Here is a 16,413-nt window from a genome sequence, read left to right as displayed (position 1 = left end):
GATCCCTCACTTACCATTTTTGGGTAGGAGGGATTATCGTGCACAATTGTTTTTGGGCCCACAAAAAGAAATGTGTCAAGTAACTAATAACAAAGAGATCATGCATTGCTTGAAAGACTGCAGAATCAGGTTGCTACTCCAGTGTCTGTGGTTCAGCTACCCCTCTGAGTCAGCCTCTCTTGCATTCGCGCCCTCTCTCCCTCTCGCATGTGACTACCATTGGTTTGGCCTGCATCACACAGAGTTGTGGGTGGGGGAAATCTGAGATTGAAAATTGTATGTACCCGCCTATAATATCGACTAGGTATTGCAAACTGTCATGTTTAAACAACTCTTTCTTGCTTGTGCAGGGCTTTAGGATTTACTGTGCATCTCTTTGCGATGAAGGCTCTTTGCCCAATGTGTAGCTATGCTCACCTCTACATCTCTCACTTCTAACGTGTTTCCCTTTTGGCATATGTAAGAGAGTAGAAGGCTTCCGCTCTTTCCTAGGAAAAGCCATTTTAGGAGACAGAAGATGTCATATTATAAGTGTGCTGGCCTTGCTTAGGCTGTGTGTGAAATTTGGAGAGTATATTCAGCTTCACTAAGTATCAACTTTATACCGTCCTTCCCGAGAACACCGCTTTACGTGTAAGAACGCAGCTAGTATCAAAGACTTGCATACAGGGGCTTTGTTCCCAGTTTGTAACATGGTTTCAGTATGATTCCTTGCCCTGTTTGGACCTCCCCTTCCATTAAAATGCATGTGGTCCTTTGAGTATAAGTGAACGGTGCTTTGCCATGCACCTCAACTGGAAATACCATGGTTTCAAAAATGGACAATTCACACTTTCACTTGGTGACATGCAGCATTTATCTACTTAACTTCAGTAAAACGTTGGATTTCCAGAAATGTAAACTAATTGAAAATTAAAATGTGCTTGTTGCACCAATATTTTAAACAAACAAATCTCTGGATGACGTACATAAATTGACCTGGCATAAACACAAGCTCTTTTTCAGGCAAGAGTACCATTGCAGACTCAACTTCAAAACAGGTCATGCAACCTGGCGCTGATCTCATGGAGTTTACTCACAGAAACATGACGTTGTTCAAATATATTTCCGATTGCTAATTTGCAAGTTATCTCATCTCTAATTGGCCAAGGAAGTCCATGCAATGGAAAATACTAATGGTGAGCTGGATTGCAATAAACAAGTGTTGAAGAGAAATCTGGTACAAGTTGTGGGAAGAATGTAACTGAGGCAGGTATGGTGGGGCAGAGTAGTGAGATGTTCCTTTCTGCAGCCACATCGAGTAACTCAAGACCAAGTACTAGCTATGGGTGGTATGTAAGAAGACATTAGAAAAAGCTGCACACAAACCTCAGTGCTTGTACACTATCTTTATGAACACGGAATACATGTTCTTGTCTATTATACATGACAAGAGGTGGCTATCTAACTGAAAATAAGAGGGCACAGGAATGTAGGCAGGGGAACATGCTAATTTACCATACAAAACAATGTATGTTGTAATAAGAGGAGATCATTTTATTTTAATTTTCAATGCATCATGGAGAGAAGAAAGTCTGAAGAATTAAAAAACTTGAACAGTAGACTGCAATCCATTTATTGCGTTTTTTCTTTTTTTTTCTACAAAAGCATTTTATACAGTGCAGTGCTTCAAATTACAAAAAGTATAAGACATTTTTACAAAATATAACCAAGAAACCAAATGTCTATTTTCTATAAAATGTTTGACTCCAAACTTACTTCAGCACAAAGTAGAACCGGTTTCTAGAGTGCTCACTTTTTGAAATACAAATATTTTTTCAGCACCAACATTAATTTTGTAAACGCAGACGAGCATATGAATCGATGTATAAACTGCATGGATACTAATGGTCAATTTAAAATAAACTTAGGTGATACAAATATATTTACACACTATATTTTACACTCAGCTTTTCTGTACAGTTGCTAGTTTATTTAAAGTGTGCCTTCTATATTTACAAGATTCAGCAAAAATAAAATATTCATCACTAAAAACATTTTGGTATTTACATGCTTCATGTTAAAATTAATTTCTTGTCATCTGCATATAGATTTCGGGTCTGTGATAATTGTTTTGACATGAAAGTCCCCTTCCGATAAAGGATGCTTTCCTCTCAGTTGGGTTTGCCAGCTTGCAGAGGAGTGTCTTTCAACAGTCTTGGCATAATGGGAATGCATCATCATGGTGGCTGGGATCACAGCTGTGGGAACAAGAGTTTTTCGTTAAATCATGTTTGCTTTTTTTTTTTTAAAGGTAGCAATAAACCAAATCATGGAAACAAAATGCACCATCCACTTTTTCCAATGTGCTATATCATTGATAGTTTTTATTATTGTCTATGGTATATGAGCTCTGTAGTACTGTATATTTTTAGATCCGTGTTATGATTTTTTTCTCGTATTTTCTATTCCTTTTTTCATTTATATTTCTAAAGTTCTTTTTTAGAACTGTACTGCATTAAATACAAATTAATCGTTTTTACATGTGATGGTGTGCCTTTGCTCAAACCAATACCAGATGGGGCATTTGTAGGACTAGTTCCTGAAATACAAAGGATAATAGTTTTTTGCTTTTTACCCGACCCGTCAAATTCATGTCGCTAAAATCAGAAGTCGTTTGTGAACAGTGGCCTTGGCATCGGATGATGCAGCAGTGCAGGTGCACAGTAGCAAGTGCTTCTGCGTAGCTAATACCAACATTATTGTGGCATATGGTATGTGTTCCCAGACCCGCCTCCCACTCATTTACATCTTTGCCAATGTTGTATTGCTCCGTTTAGCTGGTTTAAAATACTCACTTTGGAAATTATGAGAAGCCAACAAAATGTGGACACACCTGGGCCAGGCATGTTCACAGAACTGCACCATGAGCACCGGTGTGTCATTTCATCAGACTACCATTACAACAAGGATTCTGCTTCCGTATAAACATCACCAAATAGAGTCGGCAACTTATAAAGAGGGAAAGAAAGTGTAATTGATAGACAGGAAAACCCGCACCACTTCAGACCACTCACTTAAAACGCACCGTTGTTAATAAGAGAAGGCACCCAAGAGTCAAGCTTGAAACATTATTAGCAGAGTTAGACCAAGCAAATCACTGAATTCAAGATCAGCATTTATGGATTTAAAATAAAAGTAGAAATGAAAAAAAAAGCTTATTTGGTTTAGGAAGGGTTGACTGGAGAACCCCAGTTACTTACTGAATGCATGCCTGCCCGTCAAACCGCAGTTGATAGGCTTATTACATGAGAGGTATTCTTCTAGTAGAAAAAGGAGGAAAATCAACTAATTAAAAGCAATACCCCTGAGGTATGGAGAAAGCAGATATGCATTCAATTCACTTATTTCATGGTGAAGCCATCTTTGACGCAGATACCGGCTTTTGAATTGGTGATCAGAAAGGGTTTTCTTGGACGTTTTCAGATTCTCTAGTTTAAGATTAATTTCATTTTCATTGTATTGAATTGATAGAGCGCCTTTCGCCAAAGGCGCTGAACAAAATATATCAAAAAGCAGTACAATCACAAGAAAATGTAAAGATGGGTAAAAACAAGAGGTGGAAAAGCAGACAGAATTAACTGACAAGAGAAGATAAAAGATGAGCATTTGGGTTTTATTGGAAAATACAAAGAGGTGAGCCAGAGCGAAGTGAGAGGGGGAGATAGTTGCAATGTTTGGGAGCTAGAAGAGCAAAGGAACAGAAGCACAGTGGGGGATTGGGAACAGTGAAGAGAAATACATTATTTGTTCCGAGAGAGCGAGGCGGAACACAGAACAAGAGTAAGGATGAAAGATAACAGGGCCGCCAGACTATGGGAACATTTGAAGACATCTGAGAGAAAGTGGTAGAGGAGATGTGATTCAAAAGTGAGAAGTGAAATAGAAAGTAAAGAAGATGTAACAGGAGAACGAGCTGGTAAAGAAAAAAAGGAGACATCAAAGAGTTATAAACAGAAAGAAAGGTAAGATGATGTGAGGCAGGGAGACCAAGCAAGAGAGATGAGCAGTAGTCATTGCGAGATGTTACTTGGAATAAAAAGAGATGGGGCGAGCATGATGGATGTTGAAAAGTGCATAACAACAAGAGTGAGCAATAGAAGAGATGTGAAAAGAGAAAAAGTTGGACCAAAAATAATGCCTGCTAGGACAGTTTTTCTTAAATCCAACTAAGGGCTTCACAAAACCATACAAGACTCCACTCTTAGCATAAGGCTGTACTACCGGAGTATTTGGTAGCGTAGACGGAGCAGCCAGGCTTATTATAGGAGACACAGAGAGATGTAGCTTGGTACGAAGAAATTGTAGCATACATATGGCCCAAAGAAACATTGAAACACTGTAAAATGGTTTATTTAAATACAAGTAGGCCAAGATGATTCTTGGGTAAATAAGTACTCACATTATCCATAAACACCATTATAAAAACCAACTCATTGCTTAAGGGATACAACCCAAAGTATGACCTTGTTAAGAATTGCAGTCAGCAGTTCAAGGTTAGGTAAACCTATAACACATTCAGAATGCAATCAGCTATTCCTGGGGAGTAAAACCAGGTTACATATACTTTTTGAATCCAGTCAGTAATTCCAGGGTAGTAGACCCAGTCAGTCATGCAGTGACACTTAGTTAAGGAATCACTTAGTAAACCAAACCTGTTAGTAGGATACTTTTCTGAGTAGTGAAACACAAAACTATGGAACAGTAGAACCTATAACTAATTTTAGGATAACACTCAGTTATACTCGGTAAGATCGAATGGTGTAATACTTTATTACAGTTGCTTTTCAGATCAGTGGAGAACATGCTATGGTAAGCAAGAACTCTTTACACTGTTTTAGGATTGCACCAGGCAGACCAAGGTCAGCTAAACTACAATCCACTTAAGACCCATATACCGTTAAATGAGCTACCAGCAATTTAAAAATATGTATAAACCTAAGACGATTGTAGAATCTGTATAAAATCAACACCCAATGTTACAGTTTGCGAATGACCCAATGTTATTCAAGGTAGGTAAAACCCAATGTAGACTTATTCTATACAGGCTATACAGCAGGTCAGAAGAATCAAGACCCAGTTGGTAAACATATACACTTCAATTCGGAAAGAAATAGTTAGGTGAAGCCAACAGCGTTTGTTTTGGGAAGTGGGGGAACCAATTCACAGGTGAGTAAATAACCTTACATATCATTTTCTGAAGGCAACACACATTCAAAGCAAGTAAGAACTTATGTAACTGGTGATTTATCAGAGGGGCAGTTACCACACCAAATATTTTACAAGTAAGTAACTTTGAAACACTTGTTCAATTTCCAGGGCAGAATCCTTTTCTCATCCAGCCTTCCCTAGTCTATTGCATGAGTTCTCTCAGAGGCAGAAGCGGGACCGTAGTGGTCTAGGTGCCAGCTATAGATGGGGTGAGATAGCGTTCAGTTGCAGAAAAGTTCCTGAGGAAGTCTCTTCATAAGTATCTCAGCACGGACAAAGAGTTTGCAGCAGGACGTCTTCAGGATCTGCAGCCAAAAACCTGGTTTATTAATTCCTTGTCGTGAAGACTGAAGATAGGACACTGAAGGGAATTTGCAGCATGTATCAATGGGGAAGAGTCAAGGCAAGGGTTTCCTCGTGGCTGGATGTGGTTCTGTGATTTCAGCATCCAGATGAAGAACAAATATCGCTGGTTGGATTCTAGTCACTCTCTTTGTCCTTGCACTCGGTGAGGGGACTTCAGGGATTAAAATTGTGTCTCTCGAGAGCCAGGAAGAGGCCACCAAAGATTCAGACTTTGGAAGGTCATACACTGCACAATGGCTCCCAAGGTATTGCAGCCCAGCAAGGCCGCAGCACGTTGTGAGATGGCTCTAAATGCAGGTCTTTTTGACACTAGTGGATTCCACCAGCCTCTGGGTAGGAGCCAACGCTTTCGGGACCCCCAGGTCGATTGGAAAAAAGGGTTACAGCAGGTTTTCTGGTCACTGGAAATTGCTACAGCCGTCTTTTCTTCATCTTCAGTTTCAGAGGTGGAGGTGGACTTGTCAGCAGCTGTTACGCTCACCTGGCTCCCACAGGGGCGTCGGTCGGACGCAGACTGCTGTAGCCTCCACCCACGTGATGCGTAGTGCAGCGATGACTGACTGGATTTGCCCTCCAATTCTTGTTTGCTTGACTCAGAAATATTCTCCTTATATTCGTGAAGGATGAGCCCTCCATCCTGCGAAGTATGCAGGGGCGCGTTGATGACCAGTTACTCCACTGGCCTTAAGATATTGGAAGAGTTGTAGACGAATCCCGATTCCAAAAAGTCCTGGCGAAGAGCCGTAAGTATATAGTTCGTAAGAGTTCAAAATGTCTGGAATTCACTCCTTTCCAATTCCTCTTTTATCTTGCAGCTTTGACCCAATAAGAAGATTGACAACTGAAAGCGTTCCATTAAAAGTCTGTTACCCAACACTGTCCAGTAAATAATGCCCAGGGTTAAACTTGCTGCTTTCTCCTTTTCTCACAGATGCGGCATAAGAAGAGGTGGCGTGCTGATGAATAATACCTCCGGCTGTTAAATTAGGTAAGCATATGGCGGCTAAAGAGATTATCTCTGTCTGTTCTCTCTGCTCACCTTGTTGTTTCTTGTCCCCCTTAGGTGCCGGAATTCGGCGATGTAAAGATGGAGACAGCGCCGGATCGAACAGATGCTGCATGGAACGGTGAGTATGGCGTGGCGCTTCTGTTGGCGATGCGGCGCGTTTAAAACAAAGTCTTTCCTCAGGTTTGAAGATGCGATGAATCCGGGATCAGGTAAGAAATCAGGTAATATTCTTGTTCCAACCTTTGCTTCTTTCCTTCTTTCTAAGTGCTCCAGGTTCGAGGCGGGCGTGGCAGAAGGCTGGATGCTGCTGCTGGCACGGTGAACGTTACGCTGCTGGATGCAGAATAACGCGAAGCGTGTGCTGCTCTTCGGGCGTGGTTTAAATAGCCTCCAAAGTAGTCCCAGGTAGGTATTCCTCCCCGACCACAACCGAGTAACAAAATAGTCCCTAAGGTAAAATAGTCCCTTCCAGGCCTCACATGGGCTTGGATCTTCTTGCAGCATGGTCTGCATCAGGTAAGTGTGCACTTATGAGCCTGGCGCCTATGGCGCCAGGACTGAGGTCCCATATGAGCCTGGTGCCATTGGCGCTAGGACTGAACCCAGACAGCCCCTAGCAGGGGTTGCTGGGTTTTCCCAAGGCAACATGATGCCTGCTCCAGGGGCTGATGGACGTGGTCTGGATGTTCGGGGGTATGCATCATGACAGCAGCTTCCAGGTTTGGAGTATTTAACAGGAACTACAGCACAACTTCTGCATTCTCTCCCTGCATTTTACAGCAAGGGGCGGTCTGCCTGTCCAAACAGGACAGCCGGCCCCCCCACTGGGAGTTGGTTCCTTTCAGGCAAGGTGAACGACAAAGGGCTGCAGGGTTTTGGACTCCTCCCTCGCTTCCTGCCTTCTCCAACACGCTGGAGCCTGGATGGGGAATCCAAAGACAAAACTTCCACTGAGGTTGTGCCGCCTAGAATGGCAGAGGAAGATCTCAGAAACAGCAAGCACAAACGAAATGGTGAAACAAGAAGGAGCCCACCTTTATAGCAAGTAATAAAGACTAAAAGTCAAAGGTAAAACCACTGCCACCAGCCATTCATGTAATACTGGCAATTGGAACAAAATGTTACCAGGTAAGTAAGAAAGATTGCATCCACCAGCCCTCCACAAAAGATGGGGTGTGTTGGCTCTCTTATACAAAATGTAAAGTGGATAAATATCCCTCTTTACTACTTGGTAACTATCCTTCACCCAGTATAGGAAAGAGAAATTAACAGGGGAGCTCGAAGGAGCAACCCACCCCAAGCCAAAAAAGTTATAGGAAACTATAACTCCAACCATACACCAAGGAGAGACATAAAAAGGCCACCAATATAAAGAGTAAAAGACTAGGTGAGAGGGCCCAAAAGATTCCCCTTCACCTAGTGAAAGGTTAAATAGTTACCTAGCCCAAGCAAAACGTTCTGGGTTGACACAGGTCAGGAAGATTTGTCATGAATATGTAACGCTCACCTGGTAGCCACCAGCCTGTTCTGACCTCTTACGACCTTCAACCCTTGCCTGGAGGCTATTCGACTGGAGACTGGGCCTGAAACACAGGATTGGTAGAGTTTAACTCCCTATTGTCTCTGTGTGCTTGAGCCCCTTCTTCCCCGGGGTCCAACCCTTCCCTTTGATCCACAGCTCACCTTGTTTTCTTGGATAGTGTGCTCTCTGTCCTGCTTTCAGCGCAGGGGCGCGTTCCAGTTCCAGTTCTCTAACTTCGTTCCTTTCCTTCCTTAGATGATGGCCGGCGTCCGGGCATGGCGGCATGCTAATGAGATGAGTAGCGCTGAAGGTGAGTGAGAGCGCGATGCACCCCTTTCGTATTTGGATTGAACTGAGTTCTTTTTCTGTGTCTTTTAGGTGCCGCGGCGTTTTCAGTGTGGATGCCAGTTATGAAGAACAAATGCGGTGGGTAAGCGCGGTATGCGGCGCCTCTAGATGTTTCCACGCTAACCTGGAGTGTCTTTTCCCTCTTGCAGATGGATGAGAAGTTCCGGAGACAGAGTTCCCCCAGAGCGGCTGGGATTCAGGGAAGCGTTTGAAGCTCGTACAGTATTTAAAAATAAGCAAAGATTTGCAGAATGCTTACTAATGCCTTTTTTTCTTTTCTTTTCTTTTCCCTTTTCCTTAGGAAGCAGCGTGCCGAGATGGGAATGACACTGCCGAAGATGCCCGCAGAACAGAAGGAGCGATGAATGATGGGCAGAAGCGCCGCAAGGTAATGCTGTTCCTAACAGTGTTATTGTTCTTGCAGGAGCTGAGCGCAGAAGAAAGATGCAGGCCTACTGGAGACCAATCCGAACACGGTGTCACGCTGCAGGTGCAGAAAACACAAAGCAGGTTTCTCAGCCTTGGTGTGGCTTAAATAGTCTCTGGATATCCCAGGTGTCTCTGGGCTGAATCACACCCAAAAGACTAGACCGCACATGCAGTTCTGGGAACCGAAATATGTGGGGGCATCCCTCTTGTCCCCATCAATGCACTACAAGTCCAATCCCCAATGTTATCTATGGGAGTGAGTGAGTCTGGTGCCACAAGCGCCAAGTCTGACTCCAAGTGGGCGTTTGGAGGGATGGAGAGGCTCTTCAGGGCCATGTAGGTGATCGTGGCCTGGCTCCAGCCTGACATCTTGGAGGGCTGGGGACATGAGGGGCAGGAATCATGACAGAATATGAACTAACAATGCCTAAATTACGCGTGGAGTATGAAAAAGTAAGACAAGATGGAGGAACAGAAAGACTGAGGGGGGAGACTAGGAGGAATGGTAGAGGCAGGAAAGAACAGAACCTCAATTTTAGAAGGGTTGAGATGGGGAAAATCAGAAAACATCCAGTTTTGAACAGCAGAAAGACAGTTTGAAACAGTAGAGTGCAAAGCAGAGTCAAAGGAGAAAAAGATCTGAATATCACCTACAGAGATAAGAGCAGAAAGAGGAGCAGTATAAAAAGAGTGAAAAGAAGAGAGCCAAGTACAGAGCCTTGAGGGATGCCATATAAGAGAGGCAGTGAAGGAGAAGTGTGTCCAGTCCGGGTTACAGAGTGGGGCCGTAGAGAAAGATAAGAGCGGAGCCATTCAAGAACAGACCCTGAAATGCCCACGTTAGAAAGAGGATATAAGAAGAGTGTGATCAACAGTGTCAAGCACCGCAGACAGATCGAGAATACGAATAGAGGACAGCTTGGAGTGACTAGCAGAACAGGAGAGAGTTGGAGACATGTAAAAGCGCAGTCTTTGTAGAGTGAGAGGGACGAAGACCAGATTGAAGAGGTGGGAGAAGGGACAGACGATTTAGGTAATGCGTTACCCGTACCTAGGCAGCCTGCTCAAGAGTCTTAGAAAGAAATGGCAGAAGTGAAATAGGCAGGAATAGAGGAGTCAAGAGTAGGTTTTTTCAGGATAGGAAGAAGTACATGCTTAAAGGTAGTAGGAAAGCAGGAGTTTGCAAAGGAGGAATTAATAAGAGAAGTAAGATAAGGAAGGAGAGGATGATTGACCTGAGGGATAAGAGAAGAGGGAAGAGGATCAGAAGGAGAAGTAGTGGGTGAAATCATGACACGATTCCGGTCTGTGCTTAGCAAAAACATGGCAAACACTGTGGACAAACCATGGTCATGAATTCACATCACAGAAATACAAGATAACTGCTTTGTCCATTTTTATTAAAAAAGGGCCTTGATTTACGGAGACTTAGGAGTGGAAGGTTGAGGATGAAAGTGCTCCCTGCTTTCTTCTCCCTCATCTGGAGCATCCAAGTCCCTTGATTACGAAAGCCGACTTACATGCGGGAGGGGGGACGGGCTGCAGACACAAGAAACATGCAGCCAGCCCCTCCATGCAAATACAGTGTTGCATGTGCAACAGACACCTAAATAGGTGGAGGGCTGGGTCAGTACCCCACCCACATGACTTCAGGGTGCGCGCCAGGATCAGTATGCCTTAAAAGGTCCATCATTGCCAAAGCAGTCATTACATTTCCGCAACTATTCCACGGGTGGAATTATAAAAAGATAAAGCAAAACACTAGTGTTTTTATTTGGAGCAGAGCAATGCTGTTTGGGGTTATTTAAAGACTCCCACCTGCATTGTGCCTGTCTTGCAACACTGGATACCAGGCACACAGGAAAAAGACACTCAAGAGTAAATCCTGGAACCCCAGACCTGAGGTGCACCCCCAAACTGCAAATTCTGGTGGTGGCTTAAAAATACTTGCTCATAACCTGTCCAGGCAGTTACAATCTTGCGATGTTTGTCCTTTTCCCCCCCCCTCATTTGAGTTGCCACTTGGTTCATGACAGCATTTTTCTCTTGATTTCAGCCCAGATATTTTTATTTGTCAATGCCATATGATGCTGGATTGCAGGAAGAGGCTTGGTCGCTGTCAATCAGACGAATAGTTCTGCATCTCTAGATGGCTTTTATGAACATTACAAGAATATTCTCATACTGCGCAAAATAAAATAAATGCACCAAATGAGCGTCAGCAGCCCCCACTACCTCCACACACAAAACTAAGGACAGAAATCTACTGCCAGAAGCAGCCACAATCCCACATTCGAGACACTGGCGTCGTCAGGAATCTAATTTAGGAGGGCCATGGTGGGGGCTAAGACAAAAGTAGGGGGGCCACCTATGAAAGGTAAGATGTGCCGTCCCAAGCTCTCCTGCAGAGAGGCTTTTGTGCACACCAGCTGCCCACACACCACTGCACCTCCCCTCCCATCAGAATGCAGACACGAAACATTTCAGTGACTATTGGCCCATGATTAGCAGTTTCCTGCACTACGTTCTGATAGGAGGGGCTGCAAGCTGCTCTGCACACTATGGAGGTCGCTGTGCAGAAGCCGGGCAGGATGACCTGAGAAGTGGCTCATGCTCATGTTCATACAGATGCCAGAATGCATACCAAGACCACTTCTAGCTTTGAGACAAAAGGAGAGTATTTGCTGTGTGATATGCAGACATTTGCCTTAGTGAGGGCCACAAATAACACCAACAGAGAACATGGTCACTGCTCGCCTTAGGTGGGGGGGGGGGGCGGAAAGGGGGGCTCAGGATTTCAGAGGGGGGCCAGGAAACTCTCCTGCTCGGCTGAGTGGGAACTTTCTGCCCTGAATTCTGTACCCAGTCAAAAAGCTTGATCCATAGCAGGGACATCATTTAGGGGTCGCACTTGCGAACCCCGATGTCTCCCTTGCTACCCCTAAAAAAATGGCTGGCATTCTTGTTCAGGCTTGCTTCCAAAAAAACAGGGGGTTACACTAGTGTAACACTGAGTAGTGACCCTACATAAGAAAGAATAGGAATGACAAATAATGTGTCTTTCTGGTATTCTAATAATTGCTAGGCTCATTAAAGGTTTATTTCAGGCACACTTCAGGGGGTGAGTCACTGACTTAGTTTAACACTTCGAATTCACAATGCAGCCAACATCCTCAAAAAAGCATTTAGAGTAGAATAAGCATCCATTTCGGACTATTTATTTTGCTTTTGGCAAGTTGAAGTTATAGCATGTTTTTTTTCTGGCAATCCCTGTGGTGATCCATTCTTGTACGAAATGTATATCACGTTACAGTGATATTGTAACCATATTTTTCATAGTGTACTTAGAAACAATGCGATGCGATGCAGAACGTCCTGTTTTGTCAAGGGGTAAACGGTTGTTTTCTATCGCTTCCCGTGATCTCACTTCGGGGTGGGGTCAAATGACATCACTTCCTGTAATGTCAGGTCAAGGGTCATGTGATGTCACTTCCGCTACCCCTGGCTTTTTGGTGAAATGGCGTCCCTGACCCAGAGTTGGTGCTGTTGCTGGGGGAAACGAAAGGTGAGCACAATCCCGAACAACGAACCAGTATGACCTATAGACAACCATACAAGGGAAGGGGATCAAAGAATGCTTCTGAAATCTGGATCATTTATGAAAAGATTAAGAAGGGAGCCAGTCCCCTTGCAGATACCCAGCCTATTCCTACAAGACACTCAAAATGACAGAATAACAAATACAAATGGGGTCATTTTGATACGAGTGGAGGTGCAAATTACAAACTATGCAATTTTGGTGCATTTTCTGCATGGAGCTGAATCCGAATCCGCTTCCATTTACATTTGCACATGCATCTCCGACTAAAGTGATTTTAATTCGGGAGGAGAGGCCACAATGCCTTGTAAGTGCGATCTATCTGCAATGCACAGATATGTCCAGGGCCATTTGTAGTTGTTCTTGTGTTGGGAATGAAACAGCAAGGACACCCAGGTGCATCTGGATTTTCGTGCTGGATGAAAACCTGTGCACAAAACCAACCGAAAGTGCTGCTTATATTGAAGTGGTCATATAACGCGGTCATCTGTCGTACAATTAACAAGCCGACTAATAATGAACCCCTACGTATGGGTGGAAAACCGAAAATCAGTTCTCTATCTTTTGATGTAGCCTCCGAAAAACGATCGCAACTGCCCATTTGCCACTTTCCATTCCTTTGCACTTTCCTGCATCCAGGTCTTTGGGCAAAGCAGGCTTTCCTTCCCTAAAAAAGATGTCACCACTATGATGGGTAGTGTTGGCAGCCTCTGCTTGTGGTTTCATATTTTAGCAAGCCAAGGGAGTTCACGTACACTGATGAAAGTAAAGGCAGCTTGCACTTTCTCGAGGAATGCCTGTAATTTAGGATAAGCCCATGTCGTGAATTCTCAGGTTTTCAATAAATCTCACTTGATAAAAACCCCCAACATGGCCTTCTCTAGCCCTGGAGCCCAAATGGAGGCGAAGATGTTAAAACTACATTTGCAGTGATGGGGCTGTTAGGGCACGTGACTGCAAATGTGTTCAATGACCCCACCCGAGTTGGGGACTGACCTTACCACGTGGTGTCAGTGAACCAATGCTTAGTGACACGTCTAGAAGGCGTCACTTGAATGTGCACGTAGGATCTGCTCTCAGTGTTTGCACTCTAATGCAGCCCGCTCTTTCAAATTGCAAGTTCTCTTTGTGAATGTGGGACATGCAGACAAAACGATCCTTTTTCAAGTCACCTCAAATCTCTATAATGGTATTTATTGAGAGCGGATCTAGCTTCGCGAAACAACAGAGCGCTTTAGAGCGGTATACAACAGTACAGATGTATAACGGAGCGCCTTTCAGTGATAAAAGAACAGATATACAGTGGGGGTTTTGGATACAGAGGACGGGTACAGCTGTACCGGGTGGCGGGCAGGAGAGGAGCTGGCGGCATCTAACGAGTCAGGTCGCGTGAGCGGCAATGTGTAGGACTAGGCGTTGAGGAAGAGAGATTCCTTGAAGAGGTGTGCCTCGAGTTCTTTTCTGAATTGTAGGAGTGTGGGGATGAGTCTGATGCTGATGGGGAGAAGCTGCCATAGTCTTGGGGTGTAGGCAGAGAAGGCTTGTTTTCTGGTCCTTTCCTTTTTGCAGCGGCGGATTTCAAGCCTGCGCGTGTCCTGGCTTCTGATGGTGCGCTGTCTGTCGGAGATGCTGAGTTTCACTGCAAGGGTGACTTGAGGGCGCCTTATAGATGATGCAACCAGACTTGAAGGTGAATTGTGCGTGCAGAGAGAGCCAATAAAGGTCGATGAGGGCCAGGTGATGTGTTGTATCTGCATAGACTTTTGATGAGGTGTGCGGCTGCGTGTAGGTCACTTCTCAGGGGCACACGGGAGGCCTTCAAAAAAGGACACTGCCCCCATGCAGCTGGAATAGGACCAGTCCTTGAACAGTGCATCTAAAGCTGTCCCGTGGGAGGAAGGGCTCGACTTTTTGCAGGAGGCAGAGCGGATACCAAGCTGTCTTTAGCTATGTGTATCTTGAAGGAGAGGCGTTTGTCGATGTGGAACCCAAGGGACTTGGTGCAGGAGGTGAGCTCATGTTTGAAACGCTCAAGAGTTCATGGTTGATAGTCAGGTCTGTATGTCTGGGTGTTCGGTGTTGTTGGTGAGGAGTATGAATTAGGTCTTGGAGGGGTTGAGCTTCAAATATGCACTGGACATCCAAGACCAGATCAGCGAGAGGCACATTTTGCAGGCACATTTTGAGCCTATGGATGTCCTTGATGGAGTCGATCTTGAGGTATAGCTGTGTGACGTCGGCTTATTGGTGGATGTGGATGTTGTGTGTGGCTAGGAGGGCTCCCAGCGGCTCCATGTATAGATTGAAGATCACTGGGGAGAGGATGGAACTCTGTGGGACTTCACAGGTGACGGGTAGTATTGGCAATCTAAGAGTACATCTCAACAAACTGCTGGTGGCTGGCGAGGTAGGACAAGGTTTCTGATCCCCATGTGCCGATGTAGGGTGTCCATAAGTGTCTGCCGGTCTACTGTGTCGAAGGCAGTCAAGAGGTCGAGTCGAACCAGGAGGCAGGGGTGTCCGTCAAGGATTTTGAGGGCAGCGTTGACCACCTGTATGCTTGCTGTCTCCGTGCTGCATCTGAGTGTGGTAGATTTGGAGGCCATTGTTCATGTTGATGTATTGCTGCAGTTGTGCGGCTACCACTTTCTCTATGACCTTATCTAGGAAGGGAAGATGGGTGATGGGGCGATAGTTACCTAGGTTGCTGGAATTCAGAGGGAGTTACTTTAGTATTGTGGCTCATCATAGATCATAGCAGAAGTTAGGTTGTACATGCCTGTCACGAAGCCAAGTGGATGCCACCAATGACAACTCAAGGATTCCTTCCAGAAGGCCGATTTGGAAGGCACAAGGTCATGCAATACAAAAAGCAATCAGAATGGAAAAACATGACTTCAATTAAAAAGGAGTCTTTCTCCCTGTGGTCACTCACATCATCTAGTCCAAGGGTGGGTGCTGCAGTGGTTGTTGTCCTGGTGGGGCAGGGGCCGGTTCTTCCGCAGCCACTGGATGGATAATGTTGGCAAGGTGTCTAAGGCACTCGTTGCAGTTTTATGGTCTTCAGCAGGTTTCATAGAATCTCTTGGAGATGAGGAAGGCAGGGAGGTTGCCTGTGGGCCTTCTTGGATACTAGTTGAACTACCAGCCAAGCCGATGTTTCTGCATGCCTCTGGACCTCATGCTACATCACAATCCATCTGTTGGCTTACCTAGACGTTCTGCCCCACATATGTTCCTTCTCCTGCCTTACACTGATATGGGTTTGTGTTGTGTCACTTTCTGTCTGACATTATCTCTGAATCTCCAAGACATTCCCACTGTCGTCCTCACTCCCCTGCAGGCCCTCCTCCTCCTCCTCCTCTCCAACGGCACCTCCTCTTTCAACTTCTCCACCTTCCCATCTTCTGACAGTCTTTCAAATTCTCCCTCCGCCAACCCCTTCTGCACCTTCTTACCCCTACAACTACTCCTGCTGCTTTACCAACTTCTCCACTCCTTTCACTGCTACACTACTCCAAAATTGCATAGGCTTTTAAAGGGGGTTCTCTCTGCTTAGTGAGTTTAGTCTAAGCTGGCTGTAGCAATCCTATGTTAGGGATTTGTTAACGAACCAGAGCATCCTGTGGCAGGTGTGCGCTCACTTTTCCTTCTTCTTCCTCTTCTTCCCAGATGGAGAAAGAATTTAAAAAGCTGTTCCACCATCTTGGAATTTGCCAGCCCATGGATGAGAAGGCTGGCATTGAGCTCTGAGTGCAGCTGGTTGCACCAGTCTCTGAATCGTGGCTCCTACCGCTACACTGTCATGAGATTTTGACTTGGTAAGATGAAGGCCCACAGATTTGTGTGTAAACTGCAGAGTCTGAATCTTTAAAGAGGCAATAGCGGATG

The 16,413-nt window shown here is 44.8% G+C and overlaps 1 protein-coding gene across 4 annotated transcripts in view; it reads right to left on the bottom strand.

The window, feature by feature from the left end:
- Window positions 1-1,591: 1,591 nt before the first annotated feature.
- The window catches only part of PLEKHG4B (pleckstrin homology and RhoGEF domain containing G4B), a 646,071-nt gene continuing 631,249 nt past the window's right edge, over window positions 1,592-16,413 (bottom strand). For 2 of the 4 annotated variants that reach the window (XM_069620594.1, XM_069620597.1), the window contains 2 exons: window positions 3,243-3,302; window positions 1,592-2,240 (listed from right to left, as the gene is read on the bottom strand). In XM_069620594.1, coding sequence (XP_069476695.1) covers window positions 3,261-3,302 — 42 coding nt within the window. In that variant the 3' untranslated portion in view covers window positions 1,592-2,240; window positions 3,243-3,260. The remainder of the gene's footprint in view (window positions 2,241-3,242; window positions 3,303-16,413) is intronic. The other 2 variants (XM_069620595.1, XM_069620596.1) reach the window with 2 other exon arrangements.

The sequence above is a fragment of the Ambystoma mexicanum genome, chromosome 5q, assembly GCF_040938575.1.
Source record: "Ambystoma mexicanum isolate Mex_15411 chromosome 5q, UKY_AmexF1_1, whole genome shotgun sequence".
Lineage (NCBI taxonomy): Eukaryota > Metazoa > Chordata > Amphibia > Caudata > Ambystomatidae > Ambystoma > Ambystoma mexicanum.
Note: the sequence above shows the minus strand (reverse complement) of the source record. Positions and strands in the feature narration are given on the sequence as shown.